The sequence below is a fragment of the Scyliorhinus torazame genome, chromosome 12, assembly GCF_047496885.1.
Source record: "Scyliorhinus torazame isolate Kashiwa2021f chromosome 12, sScyTor2.1, whole genome shotgun sequence".
NCBI lineage: Eukaryota > Metazoa > Chordata > Chondrichthyes > Carcharhiniformes > Scyliorhinidae > Scyliorhinus > Scyliorhinus torazame.
In genome coordinates this window covers 78,419,502-78,442,844 of record NC_092718.1, presented here as the reverse complement: position 1 = coordinate 78,442,844, position 23,343 = coordinate 78,419,502, and the positions used below count along the sequence as shown (strand labels likewise).

Below are 23,343 nucleotides of genomic sequence, written 5' to 3'. Positions count from 1 at the left end.
TGATAAGGGAGTGTGTACATGGGGATGTGGGAGGGCATTAAATGGGTGGGTAGAGTCAGTGATAGGGGAGTGTGTACATGGGGATGTGGGAGGGGATTAAATGGGTGGGTAGAGTCAGTGATAAGGGAGTGTGTAGATGGGGATGTGGGAGGGGATTAAATGGGTGGGTAGAGTCAGCGATAGGGGAGAGTGTACCTGAGGATGTGGGAGGTGTTCAAATGGGTGGGTAGAGTCAGCGATAGGGGAGAGTTTACGTGAGGATGTGGGAGGTGTTTAAATGGGTGGGTAGAGTCCGCGATAAGGGAGAGTGTACATGGGGATGTGGGAGGGGATTAAATGGGTGGGTAGAGTCAGCGATAGGGGAGAGTGTACATGGGGATGTGGGAGGGGATTAAATGGGTGGGTAGAGTCAGCGATAGGGGAGAGTGTACATGGGGATGTGGGAGGGGATTAAATGGGTGGGTAGAGTCAGTGATAGGGGAGTGTGTACATGGGGATGTGGGAGGGGATTAAATGGGTGGGTAGAGTCAGCGATAGGGGAGAGTGTACATGGGGATGTGGGAGGGGATTAAATGGGTGGGTAGAGTCAGTGATAGGGGAGTGTGTACATGGGGATGTGGGAGGGGATTAAATGGGTGGGTAGAGTCAGCGATCAGGGAGAGTGTAAATGGGGATGTGGGAGGGGATTAAATGGGTGGGTAGAGTCAGTGATAGCGGAGAGTGTACATGGGGATGTGGGAGGGGATTAAATGTGTGGGTAGAGTCAGCGATAGGGGAGAGTGTACATGTGGATGTGGGAGGGGATTAAATGGGTGGGTAGAGTCAGTGATAGGGGAGTGTGTACATGGGGATGTGGGAGGGGATTAAATGGGTGGGTAGAGTCAGTGATAAGGGAGTGTGTAGATGGGGATGTGGGAGGGGATTAAATGGGTGGGTAGAGTCAGCGATAGGGGAGAGTGTACCTGAGGATGTGGGAGGTGTTCAAATGGGTGGGTAGAGTCAGCGATAGGGGAGAGTTTACGTGAGGATGTGGGAGGTGTTTAAATGGGTGGGTAGAGTCCGCGATAAGGGAGAGTGTACATGGGGATGTGGGAGGGGATTAAATGGGTGGGTAGAGTCAGCGATAGGGGAGAGTGTACATGGGGATGTGGGAGGGGATTAAATGGGTGGGTAGAGTCAGTGATAGGGGAGTGTGTACATGGGGATGTGGGAGGGGATTAAATGGGTGGGTAGAGTCAGTGATAGGGGAGAGTGTACATGGGGATGTGGGAGGGGATTAAATGGGTGGGTAGAGTCAGTGATAGGGGAGTGTGTACATGGGGATGTGGGAGGTGTTTAAATGGGTGGGTAGAGTCAGTGATAGGGGAGAGTGTACATGGGGATGTGGGAGGGGATTAAATGGGTGGGTAGAGTCAGTGATAGGGGAGAGTGTACATGAGGATGTGGGAGGTGTTTAAGTGGGTGGGTAGAGTCAGCGATAAGGGAGAGTACATGGGAATGTGGGTGGGGGTTAAATGGGTGGGTAGAGTCAGTGATAGGGGGAGTGTGTACATGGGGATGTGGGAGGGGCTAAATGGGTGGGTGGAGTCAGTGATAGGAGTGTACATGGGGATGTGGGAGGGGGTTAAATGGGTGGGTGGAGTCAGTGATAGGAGATTGTTCATGCGGATGTGGGAGGGGGTTAAATGTCTGGGCTGATTCAATGATAGGAGAGAGTAAGCATTGTGGGAGGTTGTTGGGGAAATTGCCATTCCTCAGAGTCCAAACATTTTCCCCTTTATTCCCAGGGAGAAGAAGGTGACTCAACCACATCAGGGTCAGGTGCCCCCGGACAGAGATGCCTCTGGATCAGAGGTAGGTACCGGCCTGAATGTGAAAAGTTCTCTGCCCCTCAGGTGCACTCTGAACCACATGGAGTGGGGTCATTGCCCCAGGCCAGCCGGTTGTTTGACGAGTCTGCCTCATGCTCAGGGGTGGGGGAGGCTGATAATTTGCAATTGTCTCCCAGTTGTTCTGAGTTACACAAGGGGTTGGGATGGGGGCGGGGGGGGGGGGGGGAGCAGAGAGGCTGCACTCCTGTTAGAAGCATCTTCAATCCCACCTGTTCCAATGTACACAGAATTGGCTTGGCATCAAAGCGTGACTGTTCATGGCTGGGAACCCATCGCTGAGCACTCTCACCCCCCTCACCTCCCCCCCAACCAGGATCCAGATACTGAAGAAGTCAATGTCGAAACGCAGCACGACCTGGACAATATCCAGGCTGGGGCTGACAAGCGGCAAGTAACGTTTGCGCCACACAAGTGCCAAGCAATGACCATCTCCAACAAGAGAGGATCTAACCATCACCCCCTTGATATTCAATGGCATTACCACTGCTGAATCCCCAACTATCAATATCCTGAGGGGTTACCATTGACCAGAAACTGAACTGGATTAGCCATATAAATCCTGCGGCTATAAGAGCAGGTCAAAGGCTGGGAATTATGCGGTGTGTAACTCACCTCCTGACTCCCCAAAGCCTGTTCGCCACTATAACGCACAACTCAGGAGTGTGATGGAATACTTTCCACTTGCCTGGATGAGTGCAGCTTCAACACTTAAGAATCATAGAATTTACAGTGCAGTAGGTCATTTGGTCCATCGAGTCTGCACCGGCCCTTGGAAAGAGGACCCCACATAGCCCACACTTCCAACCTATCCCCGTAACCCCACCTAACCTTTTTGGACCACCAAGGGGCAATTTAGCATGGCCAATCCACCTAACTTGCACATCTTTGAACTTTGGAAGAAGCTCAACACCATCCAGGACAAAGCAGCCCCACTTGATTGCTCCCCCTTCCACAAACATTCACTCCCTCCACCACTGGCCAACAGTGGCAGCCGTGTGTACCAGTTACAAGATGCACTGCAGTAACTCAGCGAGGCTCCTTCGGCAGTGGTAGGAATGTGAATGCCTATTGTTTCATGTCCATCTGGACACCGCACTCGGACCCATCTTCCAGTGGAGTTCTGGGAGGTAGTGAACGTTTACACATCTCTTGCGATTGTCTCCAACTGAGAGTATTGATGTTCAACAAGAACCCGGTTTCCTCAGTGAGATTTAAAAAATCTCTTCCTCCTTCCAGGTCGGGCAGGACACTGTGTTAGCGTCTCACATATACCAGCACCTGCCAGAAACCTCCAGAAATAGAGGACAGGCGCCACCTGAGGACGTCCTCTACTGCGATCTCAACTATTCCAAGTTACCCGTGAGCGACGGGACCGTGCAGAGGTCCGAAACCACGGAATACGCGGCTGTCCGGCTATACCCGCAGCAGCCACCGGAGTGACGAGATGTACTGCCGTGGTTGCCGGCTCTGCCAGGGGCAACAGAGAGCGCTGTCCATCAGCATCACCATCCTCCCTCAAACAAGATGTCTGGCTTTTCTCTCTCTCTCTCTCTTCAAAGACATTCCTTACACCCCAATCCTCTCTGTGCAGGCTCCTGCTCACCCATGGCCAAATGTTTGCATCGCCCTGGGGTACGTCTTCCCCATTGGTGGCGATACAAATGCAATTTGTCGTTGTTGCTTGCTTGTTAACCTTTGCAAAGATGAGGTGCCCAGCTCAGATCCCAAGTCAGAAAATTGCAGCGGGAGCAGGAGTGTCATGTGAGAGTACCTTTAAGAAATGGGTGTTTATAAATGGGTGTGTATATAAGTATCTGTAGTGAGAGTACCTTTAAGAAATGGGTGTTTATTACTGCAGGGATGTCAGAGAGTGGGTGGAGCTGGGCTCTGTCGGCTTTTTACTTTCATTCTAGGCTGTTTGCTGCAGGGTGTGTTTTAGTTTAGTTTTCAGAACTGGATATCTGCAGTCATGGCCAGAAGGTGTATTAGAGTCTCTCTCTGTAATCTAAAGACTGTAAATCGATCCTGATGATTGCAAACTAATAACAGTAGTGACTTTAGCCTGATGTGCTTCTGGTAAAAGGGGTTTTTAAGTCTTATGGATGTTAAAAGGAAAGCTTAAAGGATTACTTAGTGTTGTATTTGAATTAATGATTGCTAAGATGTTCATTGTATGTTTTAAAAAGGGTAACTTGAGTTCATAGAATAAACATTGTTTTGCTTTCAAAAATACTTTTCCATTTCTGCTGTACCACACCTGTAGAGTGGGCCGTGTGCTCCCCATACCACAATCTATTAAAAGTTGTGGGTCAGGCGAACACCATGGCACGCTTTGGGGTTCTCTAAACCCTGGCCCATAACAGGAGTTTGTTGCTTACACCTGCCCCAATAGATCTCCTGCTTGTGAGTATATAGATAAGAGTTCTGTCATATGTCAATAAACATCTGTCAATGTATCACTGCCTTGTTGGGCCGACAATCTGTTAAATACGAGGTGTGCAACATCCTGCTTCTGAAGGGACAGATGGATCTTGGAGTACCTGCCCACAGGTCCCAGAAGGCGGCAGAGCAGGTGAATAGTTAAGAAGGCATATGGGACACTTGTCCTATCATTCATGGCCGTCACAGCATAGAACGTAAGAGCAGGGAGGTCATGATGGAGCTGTACAGGACTCTGGTTAGGCAACAGCTGGAGTACTGTGCGCACCTCTGGTCACCTCACTCTAGGAAGGAGGTGATTGCACTGGAGGAGGTACAGAGGAGATTCACCAGGGTGTTGCCTGGGGTGGAGCATCTGAGCTGCAAGGAGAGGCTGGATAGGCTTGGATTGTTTTCTTTGGAGCAGAGAAGGGTGAGGGTGTGATATGGGCAGCACAGTGGTTAGCACTGCTGTGTCACAGTGCCAGAGACCCAGGTTCAATTTCATCCTTGGGTCACTCTGTGGTTTCTGCACCTTTTCCCTGTGTCTGCATGGATTTCCTCCGGGTGCTCCGGTTTCCTCACACAGTCCAAAGATGTGCAGGTGAGGTGGACTGGTCATGCTAAATAGATCCTTAGTGTCCAGGGATGTGCAGGTTAGGTTACAGGTTTATAAAGTGTGGTGGACATGGGTAGTGTGCTCATTCGAAGGGTTGGTGCCAACTCAATTGGCTGAATGGCTTCCTGCTGCACTGAAGAGTCTATGATTCTATATGATGTGGAGTTGCCAGTGTTGGACTGGGGTGGGCACTGTAAGAAGTCTGACAACACCAGGTGAAAGTCCAACAGGTTTGTTTGGGATTACTAGCTTTCGGAGCACTGTTCCTTCCTCAGGTGAGTCACCTGCTGAAGGAGTTGTGCTCCGAAAGCTAGTGATTCCAAATAAACCTGTTGGCCTTTAACCTGGTGTTGTGAGACTCACAATGATTCTATACGATTGAGGTGTGTACACTTATGAGGGGTTTGGGCGGGGTAAATAGGAAGCAGCTGCTCCGGTTTGTTGAAAGGTCAATCCTGTACCAGCCTCCCCGAATAGGCGCCGGAATGTGGCGACTAGGGGCTTTTCACAGTAACTTCATTTGAAGCCTACTTGTGAGAATAAACGATTTTCATTTTCATTTCACAAGGGGGCATTGTTTTAGGGTGAGGGGCAGGAGATTCTGAGGGGGTTTGAGAAAAAGACTTTCACTCAGACAGGGAATCTGGAATGCACTGCCTGGGAAGGTAGTGGACGATGGAAACCTCTCAACCTTTAAAAAGCACTTAGATGAGCATTTGAAACACCATCCCGTTCAAGGATATGAGACAAGTGCTTGATATGGGGTAGTTATTGTCGGTGTAGACTCGCTGGGCCGAAGGGCCTTTTCTGCGCTGTGTGACTCTATGAACCAGTTGAAAAGCAGAATGGGCTTCAGGGCAGAATGGCCTTCCGTTATTGTTCCACAAAGTGCGCGGAGGGGTGGATGTGGGGATGGGACCGAGGTCAGGTTTACTTCCGATCCCTCTTTTTAAAAATAAATTTAGAGTGCCCAATTATTTTTTTCTCCAATTAAGGGGCAATTTAGCGTGGCCAATCCACCTAGCCTGCACATCTTTGTGTTGTGGGGGTGAAACACACGCAGACATGGGGAAAATGTACAAACTCCACACGGACAGTGACCCAGAACCGGGATTTGAACCAGGGTCCTCCTCGCCGCAGTCCCAGTGCTAACCACTGCGCCACATGCCACCCGTCCGATCCCCCTTTTAATTGAAAGGCTGGTTTTAACATCTAGTTAGTTCAGTGATCGAGGCATCTTCAAAACCCAAAGATATCGGGTGCGATATTGGCCATGGCTTGGCGAGCTCCCTCTCCCGCCCGCCAACCAAGTCAGGAATGTCGGAGGAGTTTCAGTGACGTGAGGGTTGGAGCAGGGATTTTCTTCTCCTGGTTCGGCAGGGAGAAGTGAAGGTATCGGAACGCTAACCCACACAGACTGGCACGCGTATATCCTGACCAGATACAAGAATTGGGAGGTTGTGCTCCAGTTCTGCAGGGTGTTGGGAAGATCACATCTGGAGTATCGTGCACATCATCAGTCTTCTTATTTAAGGAAAGATGCCAATGTGTTGGAAACAGTTCAGAGAAGGTTTACCAGATGAGAACAAAGAAAAGTACAGCTGGAACAGGCCCTTCGTCCCTCCAAGCCTGTGCCGATCATGATGCCCTCACTAAAGAAAAGCCTTCTGCCCTTAATCAGTCCGTATCCCTCTATTTCCTCCCTATTCATGTATCCATCCAGATGCCTCTTCAATGTTGCTAATGTGCCTGCTTCCACCACATCCTCTGGCAGCGAGTTTCAGGAACCCACCAATCTGTGTGAAAAACCTACCCTGCACATCTCCCTTAAACTTTCCCCTCTCATCTTGAACCTGTGCCCCCTTGTAATTGACACTTCCACCCTTGGGAAAAAAAGTCTCTGACTATCCTCCCCATCTACGCCTCTAATAATTTTGTAGGCCTCTATCAGGTTTCCCCTCAGCCTCCGTCTTCCCAGTGAAAACAATCCTAGTTTATTCAACCTCTCCTCATAGCCAACACCCTCAAGACCAGGCAACATCCTGGTGAACCTTCTTTGCACTCTCTCCAAAGCTTCCACATCCTTCTGATAATGTGGTGACCAGAACTGTACACAATACTCCAAATGCAGCCTAAGCAAGGTTTTATACAGCTGCAACATGATTTCCCAACTCCTGTACTCAATGCCCCACCTGATTAAAGCAAGCATGCCATATGCCTTGTTAATCACCTTGGCCACCTGTGTTGCCACTTTCAGGGAACTGTGGACCTACACACCCTAAGGGTTCTGCCATTTACAGTATAATTCATACTTAGATTGCATCATCTTGCAATTAAACTCCATCTGTCATTTCTGTGCCCAAGTTTCCAATCTACCTACATCCTGTTGTGTCCTCTAACAATCCTCGGCACCATCAACAACTCCGCCAATCTTCGTGTCAATCTGCAAACTTACTAATCAGACCACCCACATTTTCCTCCAGATCATTTATATAGGCATTACAAACTAACACCAGGAATGAACAGGAAAGGTTGGAGAGGTTTGGTTTGTATTCATTGGAGTTTAGAAAAGAGTGAGAGGCGACTTGATTGGAACCTTGACGATCCGGAGGGGTATTGACAGGGTGGATGTGAATCATAGAATTTACAGTGCAGAAGGAGGCCATTCGGCCTGTCGAGTCTACACCGGCCCTTACAAAGAGCACCCTACTGAAGCCCACGTATCTACCCTATCCCCGTAACACATTTTTTAGACACAAAGGGGAATTTATCATGGCCAATCCACCTAAACTGCACATCTTTGGACTGTGGGAGGAAACCCGAGCACCCGGAGGAAACCCACGCACACACGGGGAGAACATGCAGACTCCGCACAGACAGTGACCCAGCCGGGAATCGGGCCTGGGACCCTGGAGCTGTGAAGCAACTGTGCTAATCACTCTGCTACCGTGCTGCCCAATGGAGAGGATGTTTCCTCTTGTGGGAGAATCTAGAACTTGGGGTCACTGTTTAAAAATAAGGAGTTACTCATTTAACACAGATGAAGAAAAATTGCTTTCTCGCAGAGGGTCCCAAGTTTCTGGAACTTTCTTCCTCAAAAGATGGTGGGAGCAGAATCTTGAATATTTTTAAGGCTGAGCTGGATAGATTCTTCACGAACAAGGGGGATGAAAAGTCACCGGGGAAGCAGCAGGAAGGCGGAGTCAAGGTCACTATCAGATCAGCCGCGACCTTATCGAATGGGGAAGCAGGGCTCGAGGGGTCAAGTGGCTTACACTCGGTCCTGGTCCGTACTCTCGTGCGACCCTGCATATTACAGCATTCTGGAAACATCTCCTGTACCATCGGTTCCCAATGAAAAAAAGAAAAATCGCGGCCCGCTTGCGATACGCACCCACGTGGGCGAACGGGAGAGTTGTACCTGCTGCCTGGCCGGCTCTCCATCCATCCGTCCCCCCACACCCCAGTTTTTCACAACCTCAGCTTTTCAATAAAAAGTATATTTCTTTTCACAATAAATTGGCTCGATGATCAAATTTCTACGTCTACATGGAATTTAAAAAAAAACATTTGGTGCACAGTGAGGGGACAGAGGAACTGGGTGCCGGGGGGGGGGGGGGTTTATCGGATATCTCAAAATGGGGTGGTCATTTTCGGGGGTCTGTTTTGGGGGGGGGTTGGTGTAATGCAACTGTTTCACCAGCAGATGGCAGGATCGGAACACAGGAGTCAGCCACAATAGGCAATGTTGCTCCAGCTGACATGCGTCACTCTACCCCAGCGGCGGGCGGAAGCGAGGCCCTCCAAGCTGGTGCAGCTCATTATTATCCACGGTCTGGGAGGGCAAGAGAGGAGAAAGGGTGGGAGGGCAAGAGAGGAGAGAGGGAGGGAGGGAGGGTGTGGAGTCAGGAGAGAGGGAAGGAGGGAGCGTCAGGAGAGGTGGAGGATGTGGAGAGAGAGAGGTCACAAGAGAGGCAGTCGGAGATGGGGTGAGGGTTGCAGGAGCCAGGGTCTCAAATTCAGGGGTGTTGTAGGGATCTCTGGATTAATTCCCTCAATATCACTTGATCAGTCGTCCCACTCCCTTCATTCCCACATGTGCACCCAACCCGTTGTGTAAATATATATCATATATATATATATATATATATATAAAAAGATATAGATTTAGATTATGTGACTCTACAAATACAACACAGACAATCAACACACACACAAAGTTCCACCTAGACCGCCTCCCGATGAAAAATTCTTCCATTGACAGCCGACGTGATCCGTGGATAACCGTGGCCAGCCTGGTAAGCCGGAGATGGAAACAAATCCCTCTGGGTCCAACATGAAAAGATTTTCCGCGTGACTGGGGGTGAACTAAACTGCCCACTTCAGCCCAAGGAGAGTTTGATTAAAAAAGTACTTTGGGCTAGCTTGACCGTTTCAGTAACTGGTCCGCCCCACCCCCTCCGCCACTGGGAGATTTTCCATCGGCCTTTGGCGGTTCGGAGTTCCCCGTCTCTTTAGGAGTTTGTTTTTCTCAACGTTTTACGTCTTTGAGTGGTGGTGGGGGGGCAGAGTGGGGGGGGTCATGTGGCTCGTCGAAGGCCCCTTTCGCTGCCAATATCCACGGTGATGTTGGTGTAGAGGGGCAGGTGCTGCTTGGAGAGGAGCACATACTGAAGGCTATTCATCCCATCATCCTTCCATGATCGTCTAGTCTTGGCGAGCAGGTTGAACCTGGTGGAAATTAAGTGGGAGAGAGAGACAGAGAGAGTGAGAGACACACTCAATGTTATGTTCAATCCTCCCCTAACCCCACCCCCCCTTTTAGACTGCGCTGGGATCCTGGCCTTTCATTCCACTAGTCCATGCTATCTCTCTGCAGAGCAATCGAGACAGTTCCATTCTCCCCACCAACCCCCCAAAATCCCAGGCTTCGAATGCCTCAAACCTGCCTCCACCGGACCTCCAGGAAAGAGACCCCCGACCACCCACTGTGTGAATAAAGCTTTTTTTTCACATCACATTTGCTCCTTTTGCGAATCACATTCAATCTGTGTCCCTCCCGTTCACCGTTGAATCAATGTAGTGCAGAAGGAGGCCATTCAGCCCATCAAGTCTGCACAGACCATCCGAAAGTGCACCCTACCCAGGCCCAATCCCCCGCAACCCCACCTAACCTGCACATCTTTGGACTGTGGGAGGAAACCGGAGCACCTGGAGGAACCACACGCAGACACCGGGAGAACGTGCAAAGTCCACACAGACAGTGACCCAAGGCCGGAATTGAACCTGGGTCCCTGGTGCAGCTTTTAAGTGTGGGAACGGTTTCTCCCCGTCTACTCTGTCCAGCCCCTTCATCATTTTGAACATCGCTATTAAATCTCCTCTTAGCCACATTCTCCCCAAGGAGAACAGTCCCAACCTCTCCAATCCATCCTCATCACTGAAGTTTCTCATCCCTGGAACCATTCTTGTAAACCCCTTCTGCACTCTCTCCAGTGTGTTCACATCCTCCCTAAAGAGTGGCGCCCGGAACTGTACACAATATTCCAGAGGTCTAACTCTTGTCTTGTATAAGTTCAGCACAACCTCCTTGCTCGTGTGCTCGGTGTCCCTATTGATAAATCCCAGAATATTAATAGCTCTTTCCATCTGTCCTGCTACCTTCAATGATGAGGCACAAATACACCCAGGTCCCTCTAATCCTGCACTCCATTAAAATGTTACCCTTATTTTGCAATATCTCTCCATGTTCTTCCTACCAAACTGCATCACCTCACACTTCTCCGCAACTGCCTCCTGTCTCCCACCCTACCAACTTGTCTATGTTGTTATGGGCAAGGCATTTTCAGAACCCCAAAATGTATCATGGACTTCAACCAACCTCTCCCTTTAATGGATTTGTTGCTTTTCCGAGCACACGGCTTTTTCCCTAGGCGTGGGATTACAATTATGGACACTTGGGTTTTTAAACACAAAACACTGTTTATTCCATTAACTCAACTTAACATCTTAAATAAACATTGGATCTCTTAACACCCCTTACTTCAAAGATAACTCCGAAAATATTGCAACAGTAAATAATTCCTCAAAATGTTCCTTCAAACTTCCAAGAGACTTAACACCTTTAAATAGAATCACATCAGGTTAAAGGCTTCACTATTATAAGTTTAAATCACCCAAATGATCCAGAGATAGTCTTTCATGGTAGACATCACAGCAAATCCAGCTCACTGCAAAACACAGACACTCCCCAAGCTCTTTTCGTCTAAATTGCAGCTCTCTGGAAACACCCAGACACACACAAGCTCTTTTTCAAACTGCCAAAACTAAAAACTACTAAAATGGCTTATCTAAAGCCCAGCTCCACCCACTCTCTGACATTACTGTTTTCTTAAAGGTGAAGTGTTGGGTACTCTGACACAGACAAACCAACACGGTTGCGTATGGTACAATGCAGTTTTATTTCATTGAACTATAAACATAGTAAACTCTGGTATTCAGCACATGGTGAACCTCTGAGTGGCTGGCAATGAGGTCTGTGCCCTGAGTTCTCTCCTGCTCGAGTGCCCAGGAAGTGTTGTGTTCCCTGCTTTGTACTGCGTATGCTCTTGTCCGTGATTGGCTGTCGTGTTGTGTGTGTTGATTGGTCCGTTGATCTGTCCATCATTGTGTGTGTGTGTGTGTATGTGCTGTGATGGTCACCTGAATATCATGACAAAAGGTACATTGCTTAAACATCCATGTCTTAAAAGGTACTCTCACATGACAATGTCCTTTTGAAGTCCTCATCACAAGTTTACAATATTTCCAAGTTTTGGACCATCCGCACATTTTGAAATTGTCCCCCTGCTCACCACTATCATCGATATACATCAGGAAAAGCGAGGGTCCCAATATCAACCACTGAGGAACACCACTACAACCTTCCTCCAGCCCGAGAAGCACACCTTGTCAATTTTGTTTTTGTCTATCTTATTGAAACATGTCACCATCTTGTCCACCTCAACCAAATCTCCCCTCAATCCCCTTTACTCTGGGGAGAACAAGCCCAGCTTCCCCAACCCGAACCTCGGAGCCAAAATCCCTCAACCCTGGGACCATTCTGCCTCCGCCCCCACTTGAGGACCCACATCCTTCCTAAGGTCTGGTGCCCAGAACCGGCCACCGCACTCCCAGGCTGCAGAGCAGTGAAAGAACCTTCCAATTCTCCATCACCAATGCTCAGCAAGTCGAATAACTCCCTTTGCCATTTGCCAATGCTGCCTCGTCCAACTGGCCAAGGTGGAGAGAGCAGTGCCGATGATAGATGGGATGGGGGTTTGGGAGGGGGTTTACCTTTTGGGATTCTCCTCATTTCCCTTGTCGTGTGCGTGTTTGATCATCTTATATCGTCCAAGAAGCACATCGGGCCGCACGATCATCATCCCATTCAGATAGATCCTGGGGAGGGGAGGGAAACAGAGGAAGAGAATCGACCTCAGTGTCACAGACCATTATAAAGTAGAGAAGGGCTTGTCCAAACCTCCCAGGGCAGGAAGAGACTACCTGCTCAGTGCCAGCATTCCTGCCCCTCACGAGACACCTCCCACCCCTCTCTTCATTCCCCCCTCACCCCATCACCATATCCTTCTATTCCTCAGTCTCTCATGTGTTTATCCAGCTTCCCCCCGAAGTACATCAACACTATCCCCCTCAACCACTCCCCTTAGGAGCCAGTCCCACCTCCTCCCCACACCCAGTGGGAGCGAGTCCCACACTCTCCCCGGGAGCGAGTCCCACATTCTCCCCACTCCCAGTGGGAGTGAGTCCCACATTCTCCCCACTCCCAGTGGGAGTGAGTCCCACCTTCTCCCGACTCCCCGTGGGAGCGAGTCCCACATTCTCCCCACTCCCCTTGGGAGCAATTCCACCTTCTCCCCACTCTCCGTGGGAGGGAGACCCACATTAGTTCCACCACCTGTGGAAGTGAGTCCCACCTCACCATTCCCTGTGGGAGCAAGTCCCACAGGTCGGGTTACTGGGTTACGGGAATAGGGTGTAAGCCTGGGCACACTCGATGGGCTGAATGGCCTCCTTCTGCACTAGAAATTCTATGATTCTCCCCACTCCCAAGAGGTTTCTCCTGAAATCCCCACTGGATTTATTAGTAACTGACGCATATCGATGGCCCCAAGTTTGGTCTCGCCACTGACACAAATAGAAACATCTCATCGACATCGACCCTATCGAACCGCTGTCCCAATTTTAAACATCTCGATCAGGTCACCCCCTCTGTCTTCACTTCTCTCGAGAAAAGACCCCCCAGTTTCTTCACTTTTTCCTGATTGTCATAGCCTCTCAGTTCTTGTAAATGTCCTGACATCATACCTAGTGCTTCTAACTCAATATGGAGACAGGAGCACAGTATACCCAGTGTGGACTAACCGAGGGTTATGGAGACCGCAACTGTGTACAGTGCTCCCAGTGTGGATTAAACAAAGGACATGGAGACCGGAACGGTGTACAGTGCTCCCAGTGTGGACTAACCAAGGAATATGGAGACAGGAACGGTGTACAGTGCTCCGTGGTCTAATCAAATGATTTGGGGACAGGAACTGTGCACAGTGTCCCCAGTGTGGACTAATCAAGGAATATGGAGACTGGAATTGTGCACAGTGCTCCCAGTGTGGACTAACAAGGAATATGGAGACTGGAACTGTGCACAGTGCTCCGTGGTCTAATCAAAGGGTCTGGGGACAGGAACTGTGCACAGTGTTCCCAGTGTGGACTAATCAAGGAATATGGAGACTGGAATTGTGCACAGTGCTCCCAGTGTGGACTAACAAGGAATATGGAGACTGGAACTGTGCACAGTGCTCCGTGGTCTAATCAAAGGGTCTGGGGACAGGAACTGTGCACAGTGTTCCCAGCGTGGACTAACCGAGGGTTATGGAGACCAGAACCACACCAGTGCTCCAATTGTGGTCTAACCAAAGGATATGGAGTCCAGAACTATGTCCATAAATAGTTGCATTGCAATCAGGACTCCATCAACCATCTTCAACATAGTGGCAGCTGAGTGTACTATCTACAAGATGCACTGCAGGGACTCAGCAAGGCTCCTTAATTTTTATTAGTGTCACAAGAAGGCATACATTAACACTGCAATGAATTTACTGTGAAAATCGCCTTCAGCAGCACCTTCCAAACTCACGACGAAGGGCAAGAGCAGCAGATACCTGGGAGCCCCATTACCTGGAGGTTCCCCTCCAAGTCACTCACCTTCCTGATGTGGGAATGGTCTTCCAGCAGTGGCCATCGTGGGAGTGGTCCCACACAGGGCAGCTCCTGCTTGAAGGCACAAGAAAGAGCTCTTTCTACCCGATACTGGGTGCAATTTTGATGAAAAGGTAGAGGTGAAGATTGGAGGAGTGGTTTCCCCCGGGAGTGGTATGTCCGCTGGTTACCAAACCCGACAGAAGACGGTGAGAGACCAGGCCAAGGAGTTAGAGTAAACCTGTGGCGCAGCAACCAGTGGGAGGATGGCTGTGGGGGAAGGGCTGCGGCAAGGTGGAAGGCCCCAGATGGAGCTGTTGATGGCTTTTATTAAGGAGCAGTTCTGCCAGCAGAGGAAGGAGATGCGGGAGGATCGCTCGATGGCCATCGAAGGAGCTGCGGTACCCGTGAAGAGTCCGATGGAGCGGGTGGAGAAGTGCTTGGAGGTGCAGTGGCCGGAGATTCGGGAGATCGAAGAAGTGATCTCGGACCACAGCAATCGTGCAGTGGCTCTGGAGGCGGAGGTGGGGCTCCTAAGGGATCTGTGTAAAACATTGAGGGCAAAGGTGGAGGAACAGGAGAATGCCTCGAGAAGGCAGCACCTGCGAATAGTGGGGCTGCCTGAAGGAGTGGAAGGTGTAAGTGCCATGAGGTACCTCTCGAAGCTGCTGGTGGGGATGGTGGCAGAAGGGGTGGCGAGATAAGGCTCCTGAAGTGGACCGAGCGCATAGGTCCCCGAGGCAGAAACCGAGAGCTGGGGAGCCGCCGCGGGCGGTGATCGTGAGACTCCCCAAATTTGTGGAGACAGAGAAGATTCTGCGATGGGCCAAGGAGAAGCATACCTGCGACTGGGAGGGGAATAGCATCCGAATTTATCAGGACATTGGAGCCAAATGTGCAAAGCGGTAGGCAGGTTCAACAAGGCCAAGGCGGTGCTGTACCGGCAGCAGATCAGGTTTGGGGTGCTCTACCCGGCAGAATTATGGGTGACGTTCGGAGGCCGGAAGTATTATTTCGAGACCCCAGAAGCGGCCGAAGACTTAATTAAGGAGCATAAACTAGGGGAGAACTAATTGGACAATTCTAGGGAACCGGGGTGCTGGCACTTCGTAATGGTTGGGAACATGTTCGAAGCGAGGGTAGGGATTGGGGGTTTTTGTCCCCTCCGGTTTGGAGGGGGCCCTTTTTCGGGTTTGTTGTTTACTTTTGGGATTGTGAGGGATGAAACGTTTATGTGGGGATGGATGTTCCCATCCCACCTCCTGTTTATGGGACTGTTAGTGTTTAGTATTATTTGTTTGTTTTTGGGGGAGGCAGCCTGGGATTCAGGAGAAGTGTTTATTTGGGTAGGAGAGGGTAAGGTCAGCAGAGAGTCTTCTTCCTTGAGCTGAGTGGGGGGAGGCGTGTCTTTGGGCAGGGGCTGTCACACTAGCAGGTGGTGCTGGTGAACGGAAGTGAGGTGGTGGGGGAGAAGGCAGAGAGGGGTGGCGTGGGGGGGTGGGTTGTTGCGACATGGCATGGGGTGAGAGAGGACATGGTCAAGGGCAGAGAAGGGGGCCATCTGGGATGGGCTTGGTATAGGGTGGAATTAAGGGGGTGGGAGTTAAGTGGGGAAGACGACAGACGGTAGAGGGGATTGGAGGCGCAAGCCTCCGGTAAGGTTGGTAACGTGGAACGTCTGGGGGCTGAATGGGCTGGTTAGAAGGTCGCGGGTGTTCGCGCAGCTCAGGAGCTTGAAAGCGGGGGTGGTCTTTCTGCAGGAGACACACCTCCGTGTGAAGGACAAGGAAGGATGGTTTCCTTAGGTTAAGGAAAGGATTGGTCTGTTCGCGTGTGTTCCGCCCCCACAACCCAAAAGATGTGCAGAGTAGGTGGACTGTCCACTCTAAATTGCCCCTTAATTGGAAAAAATGAATCGGGTACTCTAAATTTATTTTAAAAAAGGAAGGGGTGGGTCAGGCAGGTTTTTCACTCGGGGTTTGATTCGAAATGGAGGAGAGTGGTGATTTTAATGACCAAAGAAATGGGATTTGTGACTGCGAAGGTGGTGAGGGATCCGGGTGGGAAGTATGTGATTGAGAGTGGGATATTGGAAGGGACACCGGGGGTGTTGGTAAATGTATATGCCCCAAATTGGGATGACGTGGGTTATACGAGGGGGTTTCTGGCAGCAATCCCGGATTTGGCCACGTACCAGTTGATCATGGGAGGAGATTTTAATTGTGTCCTGGAGCCGAGGGTGGATAGGTCGAACCCCAGGTCGATGGGTAGGGTACAAATGGTGAGGGAGCTAGGGGTGTTTATGGAGAGGATGGGTATGGTGGATCCGTGGCACTTTCAGAACCCAGGGGGAAGGGAGTATTCGTTCTTTTCACACGTCTATAAGGTGTTATTTCGAGGATTGATTACTTTGTAGTGAGTCGGGAGATTTTGGTTGGGCCGGAGGGGACAGAGTATGCGGGGATAGTTATCTCGTACCATGCGCCCCACTGGCTGGAGATTCGGTTCAGATCGGGATGAGAGCAGAAGCCAGGGTGGAGGTTTGATTCAAGGTTGTTGGCGGATGGAGGTTTTTGTGATAAAGTGTGGGTGGTAATTAAGAAGTATGTGGAGTTGAATCAGAATAGGGACATGGCGGCGACCATTTTTTGGGAAGCCCTGACTTTAAGGCTCGTATGGATAGGGAAAGGAGGGAGGAACCCGACTGTCTAGTGAATGAGATAGTGGAAGTGGAGAGGGAATATTCAAGTTGCCCACCGCGAAGGGATTGGCGAGGAGGAAAATGTTGCAGGGGTAGTTTGACAGGTTGACAATGGGGAGAGCGGTAGGGCAACTACCTAGGGCAAGAGGGGTGCAATATGAGTATGGGGAGAAGGCGAGCCTCATGCTGGTGCACCAGCTGCGGAGGCAGGCTGCGTCCAGGGAACTATTGAAGATATGGACTGAGGCTGGGGATTTGGTGTCGGAGCCAGGGAAGATAAACGAGACGTTTAAGGAATAATACCAGGGACTGTACGAGGCGGACCCGGGGAAAGAGGGGGGGGGGGCATGGGGCGGTTTCTGGATGAGCTGGAATTTCCCCAGGTGGAGGAAGCAAAGAGGCAGGCGTTGCAGGAGCCCCTGGGGCTAAGGGAGGTTCTGGATAGCATCAGGGGGATAAAGCCGGGGATGGCCCCAAGGCCAGATGGGTACCTTGCGGAATTTTATAAGGAATTTGCGACGGGCATGGCACCACATCTGTTGGGGGCGTTTAATGAAGTGCAGGAGAAGGGGAGCTGCCGGAGACAATGATGCAGGCAGTAATCACCCTAATCCAAAAAAAGGGAAGGGCGCAGTGGAATGTGGGTTGTATAGGCCCATATCACTATTGAACATGGATGTGAAAGTATTGGCTAAGTTGTTGACAGGGAGGATGGAGGGCTGTGTCCCAGGGGTGGTTGCAGAAGATCAAACAGGCTTCGTGAAGGGCAGGCAGCTCGCAAGTAACACAAGACGGCTGTTGAATGTGGTGATGAATCCATCGGGGGTTCTGGTACCGGAGGTGGTGGTGTCCATGGACGCAGAGAAGGCATTTGATCAGGTGGAGTGGCGGTCCTTGTTCGAGGTTTTGGGCCGAGATTTGTGGCATGGGTGCGGTTGCTGTAATGTGGCGCCAAGGGCGAGGGTGAGGACGAATGATGAGCTCGCGGAGCTTTGACTTACACAGGGGCACGAGGCAGGGGTGCCCGCTGTCGCTGTTATTCTTTACCCTGGCCATAGAGACGTTGGCTCTCAGGGGGTAGGTGGAGGGACAGGGGATTATGAGGGGACAGAGGGAGTATTGGGTGTCGCTCTGTGCCGATAGCCTCTATGTTTTCAATCCGTTGGAGAGTATGGGAAGGATTATGGGCCTGCTGAGGAGGTTTGAAGTGTTCTCGGGGAACAAACTGAATGTGGGAAAAGCGAGGTTTTCCCGGTGAATGTGCTGCGACGGCAGGCAAATTTAGGGGGGATGCCATTTACGGTAGCGAGGGACAGGTTTAGGTCTTTGGGGATTCAGGTACCAAGGGAGTGGAAGGAGCTCCATAAGTGAAACTTAACAAAGCTGGTGGAGGAAGCCAGGGAGGATCTTAAAAGGTGGGATACATTGCACTTAACATTGGTGGGAGTGTCCAAGTGGTGAAAATGAATATTCTGCTGAGGTTCTTGTTTATCTTTCAAGCTCTCCCGATCTTTATACCAAAGGCCTTTTTTCGTAAATTGGACACGATCATTTCGGACTTTGTATGGGCGGGGAAGGTGCCGAGGGTGGGGAGGACCCTGCTATAGAGACAGAGGCAGCAGGGGCGTTTGGCGTTGCCGAACCTGCTTCATTATTATTGGGCGGCCAATGTGGATAAGGTGCGGTGATGGTGGTAAGAAGGGGTAGAGAGGGTTAGGATGGAGGAGGAATCTTGTAAGGGGTTTAGTTTGAGGGCTATGGTGACGGCAATGTTGTCACTGGCTCCGTGTAGGTATTCAGGGAGCCCGGTGGTACAGTCCATGGTGAAGATATGGAATCAACTGTGGAGGCATTTAAGGGTGGAAGGGATGTTGGTGTTATCGCCGCTGTGCGAGAGTGGATAGTATATACAGGAAGTGGAGGAAAGTGGGGCTGGTCAAGGTGAGGGATCTGTATTTGGAGGAAGGGTTCGCCAGTCTGGAGGAGCTAAGGGCGAGGGGGAGCGAGTTTAGGTTTCTGCAGGTTAGGGACTTTGTGTGAAAGGTCTGGAGGGGGTTCCCTCGGCTGCCAGCATACATCCTGCTGGAGTGACTGCTGCTTCCAGATGTGAAAGGGGAAGGAAGAATTGGGGAAATATACAAGTGGCTGGGGCGACAGGGAGGTGAGCGGGTGGTGAAGATCAAGGGGAGTTGGGAGGGGGGATCAATTGAGGAGTGAGGCACTGCGAAGGGTAAACAGGACCCCTTCTGTGCAAGGATGAGCCTGATACAGTTTAAGGTGGTGGACAAGGTGCATATGACTTGGGCGAGAATGAGTGGGTTCTTTCAGGGGGTAGCAGATGAGCGTGAGAGGTGTGGGCGGGGACCTGAGAATCACGCGCACATGTTTTGGGGTTGTGAAAAATTGGGAAGATTCTGGGCGAGTGTTCGCGGTCTTAGCCAGGATAGTGGAGGAGGAGGTGGACCAGGACCCTTTGGTGGCGATATTTGGGGTTTCAGAGAAGCCGGTGCTCATGGAGAGGAGGAAGGCCGATGCCGTGGCCTTCGCCTCTCTGATTGCACGGCGGCAAATTATTTTGGAGTGGCGGTCTGCGTCAGGGTAGCGGCCTGGTTGGGTGACCTGTATGACTTCCTGCGGTTGGAGAAGATAAAATAGGAGTTATGGGGCTCATCAGGGGGGTTTGCAAAAAAGGTGAGGGATGTTTGTGACCATGTTTGAGGAGCTGTTCGTCGCAGAGGGGGATGGGAGGTGAAAACGGGGAAAGAATTGTACAGACTGTATAGTTGATTGCTGGGAAGTATGTTTCCCGGGGTGTTTGTGTTGTAACCCGTTGTGAAACGTCTGTAATAAAATATGTTTTTTTTAAATCCTGACGTGGAAATATATTGGCCGTTCCTTCAGTGTCGTTGGGTCAAAATCCTGGAACTCCCTCCAACAGCATTGTGGGTGTACCTACACCACATGGGACTGCAGGGCTTCAAGAAGGCAGCTCACCACCATCTTCTCAAGGGGCACTTAGGGTTGGGCAACAAATGCTGGACCCATCCAGCAATGCCCACATCCAGTTAACAGAAAAACACCTACCTGGAAGCGATATCATCGTCTTCACCACCCCAGCCCCAGTAGTTATTCGGGAATCCATTGATTTTCATGTATTGATCAGCAGTGAGTGCTGACACACCACCAAAGTAGGTTCTGTATGGTAACCTGCAGGAAACAGACAATGACTTTACATCTGGAGGATGGAGGACTTTGTCTGATTGAGTCCACTTTGGCCACTCTCGTGACGAGCACTCATCCTGGCCCACTCCCCTATTCTCTCACACCTTCAGCCCCATGGACCCACAAAGACGCCCTTCGTCAGTGCAGCGCTCCCTCAGTACTGACCCTCTGACAGTGCAGCTCTCCCTCAGTACTGACCCACCTACAATGCAGCCCTCCCTCAGTACTGACCCTCCGACAATGCAGCCCTCCCTCAGTACTGACCCTCCGACAGTGCAGCACTCCGACAGTGTGCACTCTTTGTCCCACGGGAGGATTGCTCCTTACTTGTATCCAAACTTGTCCATGGCAATGGAGGAGTGCTTGGGATTTTTCTCACAGGTGTACATGTTTCGATCGTCCTCTGGGATGAGATCCACATCATGACAGAACAGACAAATCCAGTCCGCTTCCTTCATCGCCTCTTTGAAACCCACATTCAGTAGTTTGGCACGATTAAACGTGTAGTTACCGGCCTAGTCCCAGAGAGCAAAGACATACGTGTGATGGGCAAAGACACACACATAGAAACATAGAGCAAAGGAGGAGGCCGCTGCCCGCGTCACTGACCTGGTGAATGACGTAGATGCCATAATTCAGTTGCTGCCGCTGTAGGAATGGGTGGAGGTAATAGAGCAAGTGTTTGAGGTGCACCTCACGGTTGCGGTGGGGAATGATAATTGCTGTGCTGTGCGAGGACTCACAGTCCGGCGGTTTGTACTTGCCCCCCGAGGTGACGTAGGGGTTCCTCCTCCTCACCTCCTCCAATGTCAGCTCCTTGGGGAAACTCACCTGGATCGGGCCCCCTGGGGAGAATAAAGACGGCGATTAGTCGGGCCCCTCAGCCCGTTCCACCCGCCTCTTGACCAAAGCCAAGGCTTCTGCGCACGGCCATGTCGCTGTTTGTGGTATCCAGACACCTCGCGAGAGCAAGAGAGACCTTTCACCTTCAATCTGTGACCCCGTTGGTTCCCGATCCCTGCACCCATGGGAACGGCTTCTCCCTCTCCATCCGCGACCCGCACTCGTGATTTGGAATGCCTCGATTAAATCTCCCTCTCGATCTCCTCTCCTCCAAGGACAGTCCCAGCTTATCCGATCTACCCATGGATCCCTGGAATAATTCTCCTGAGTCTTATCCACCCTCTCTCTCCAAAGTCTTCACATCCTTACCAAATTGCAGAACCCAGAACTGTACACAATACTCTAGTTGAGGGGGAACTAGTGTTCCACACAGGTTTAACGTGACCGCCCACACAGGTTTAACGTGACCGCCCACACAGGTTTAACGTGACCGCCCACACAGGTTTAACGTGACCGCCCACACAGGTTTAACGTGACCGCCCACACAGGTTTAACGTGACCGCCCACACAGGTTTAACGTGACCGCCCACACAGGTTTAACGTGACCGCCCACACAGGTTTAACGTGACCGCCCACACAGGTTTAACGTGACCGCCCACACAGGTTTAACGTGACCGCCCACACAGGTTTAACGTGACCGCCCACACAGGTTTAACGTGACCGCCCACACAGGTTTAACGTGACCGCCCACACAGGTTTAACGTGACCGCCCACACAGGTTTAACGTGACCGCCCACACAGGTTTAACGTGACCGCCCACACAGGTTTAACGTGACCGCCCACACAGGTTTAACGTGACCGCCCACACAGGTTTAACGTGACCGCCCACACAGGTTTAACGTGACCGCCCACACAGGTTTAACGTGACCGCCCACACAGGTTTAACGTGACCGCCCACACAGGTTTAACGTGACCGCCCACACAGGTTTAACGTGACCGCCCACACAGGTTTAACGTGACCGCCCACACAGGTTTAACGTGACCGCCCACACAGGTTTAACGTGACCGCCCACACAGGTTTAACGTGACCGCCCACACAGGTTTAACGTGACCGCCCACACAGGTTTAACGTGACCGCCCACACAGGTTTAACGTGACCGCCCACACAGGTTTAACGTGACCGCCCACACAGGTTTAACGTGACCGCCCACACAGGTTTAACGTGACCGCCCACACAGGTTTAACGTGACCGCCCACACAGGTTTAACGTGACCGCCCACACAGGTTTAACGTGACCGCCCACACAGGTTTAACGTGACCGCCCACACAGGTTTAACGTGACCGCCCACACAGGTTTAACGTGACCGCCCACACAGGTTTAACGTGACCGCCCACACAGGTTTAACGTGACCGCCCACACAGGTTTAACGTGACCGCCCACACAGGTTTAACGTGACCGCCCACACAGGTTTAACGTGACCGCCCACACAGGTTTAACGTGACCGCCCACACAGGTTTAACGTGACCGCCCACACAGGTTTAACGTGACCGCCCACACAGGTTTAACGTGACCGCCCACACAGGTTTAACGTGACCGCCCACACAGGTTTAACGTGACCGCCCACACAGGTTTAACGTGACCGCCCACACAGGTTTAACGTGACCGCCCACACAGGTTTAACGTGACCGCCCACACAGGTTTAACGTGACCGCCCACACAGGTTTAACGTGACCGCCCACACAGGTTTAACGTGACCGCCCACACAGGTTTAACGTGACCGCCCACACAGGTTTAACGTGACCGCCCACACAGGTTTAACGTGACCGCCCACACAGGTTTAACGTGACCGCCCACACAGGTTTAACGTGACCGCCCACACAGGTTTAACGTGACCGCCCACACAGGTTTAACGTGACCGCCCACACAGGTTTAACGTGACCGCCCACACAGGTTTAACGTGACCGCCCACACAGGTTTAACGTGACCGCCCACACAGGTTTAACGTGACCGCCCACACAGGTTTAACGTGACCGCCCACACAGGTTTAACGTGACCGCCCACACAGGTTTAACGTGACCGCCCACACAGGTTTAACGTGACCGCCCACACAGGTTTAACGTGACCGCCCACACAGGTTTAACGTGACCGCCCACACAGGTTTAACGTGACCGCCCACACAGGTTTAACGTGACCGCCCACACAGGTTTAACGTGACCGCCCACACAGGTTTAACGTGACCGCCCACACAGGTTTAACGTGACCGCCCACACAGGTTTAACGTGACCGCCCACACAGGTTTAACGTGACCGCCCACACAGGTTTAACGTGACCGCCCACACAGGTTTAACGTGACCGCCCACACAGGTTTAACGTGACCGCCCACACAGGTTTA

At 51.2% G+C, this 23,343-nt stretch overlaps 2 protein-coding genes across 6 annotated transcripts in view; one reads left to right on the top strand and one right to left on the bottom strand.

Moving 5' to 3' along the window:
• Positions 1–4,348, top strand: part of LOC140386509 (myelin-associated glycoprotein-like) — a 66,785-nt gene extending 62,437 nt beyond the window's left edge. For all 3 annotated transcript variants that reach the window (XM_072468903.1, XM_072468902.1, XM_072468905.1), the window contains exons 9-10: positions 1,788–1,854; positions 3,129–4,348. In XM_072468903.1, the coding sequence (XP_072325004.1) occupies positions 1,788–1,854; positions 3,129–3,332 (271 nt within the window). In that variant the 3' untranslated portion in view covers positions 3,333–4,348. The remainder of the gene's footprint in view (positions 1–1,787; positions 1,855–3,128) is intronic.
• A 2,136-nt stretch (positions 4,349–6,484) lies between these two features.
• The window catches only part of LOC140386503 (beta-1,4-galactosyltransferase 3), a 48,322-nt gene continuing 31,463 nt past the window's right edge, over positions 6,485–23,343 (bottom strand). For 2 of the 3 annotated variants that reach the window (XM_072468894.1, XM_072468895.1), the window contains exons 3-7: positions 20,717–20,952; positions 20,435–20,622; positions 19,970–20,092; positions 12,265–12,369; positions 6,485–9,660 (exon numbers count right to left, since the gene is read on the bottom strand). In XM_072468894.1, coding sequence (XP_072324995.1) covers positions 9,510–9,660; positions 12,265–12,369; positions 19,970–20,092; positions 20,435–20,622; positions 20,717–20,952 — 803 coding nt within the window. In that variant the 3' untranslated portion in view covers positions 6,485–9,509. The remainder of the gene's footprint in view (positions 9,661–12,264; positions 12,370–19,969; positions 20,093–20,434; positions 20,623–20,716; positions 20,953–23,343) is intronic. The other variant, XM_072468896.1, reaches the window with a different exon arrangement.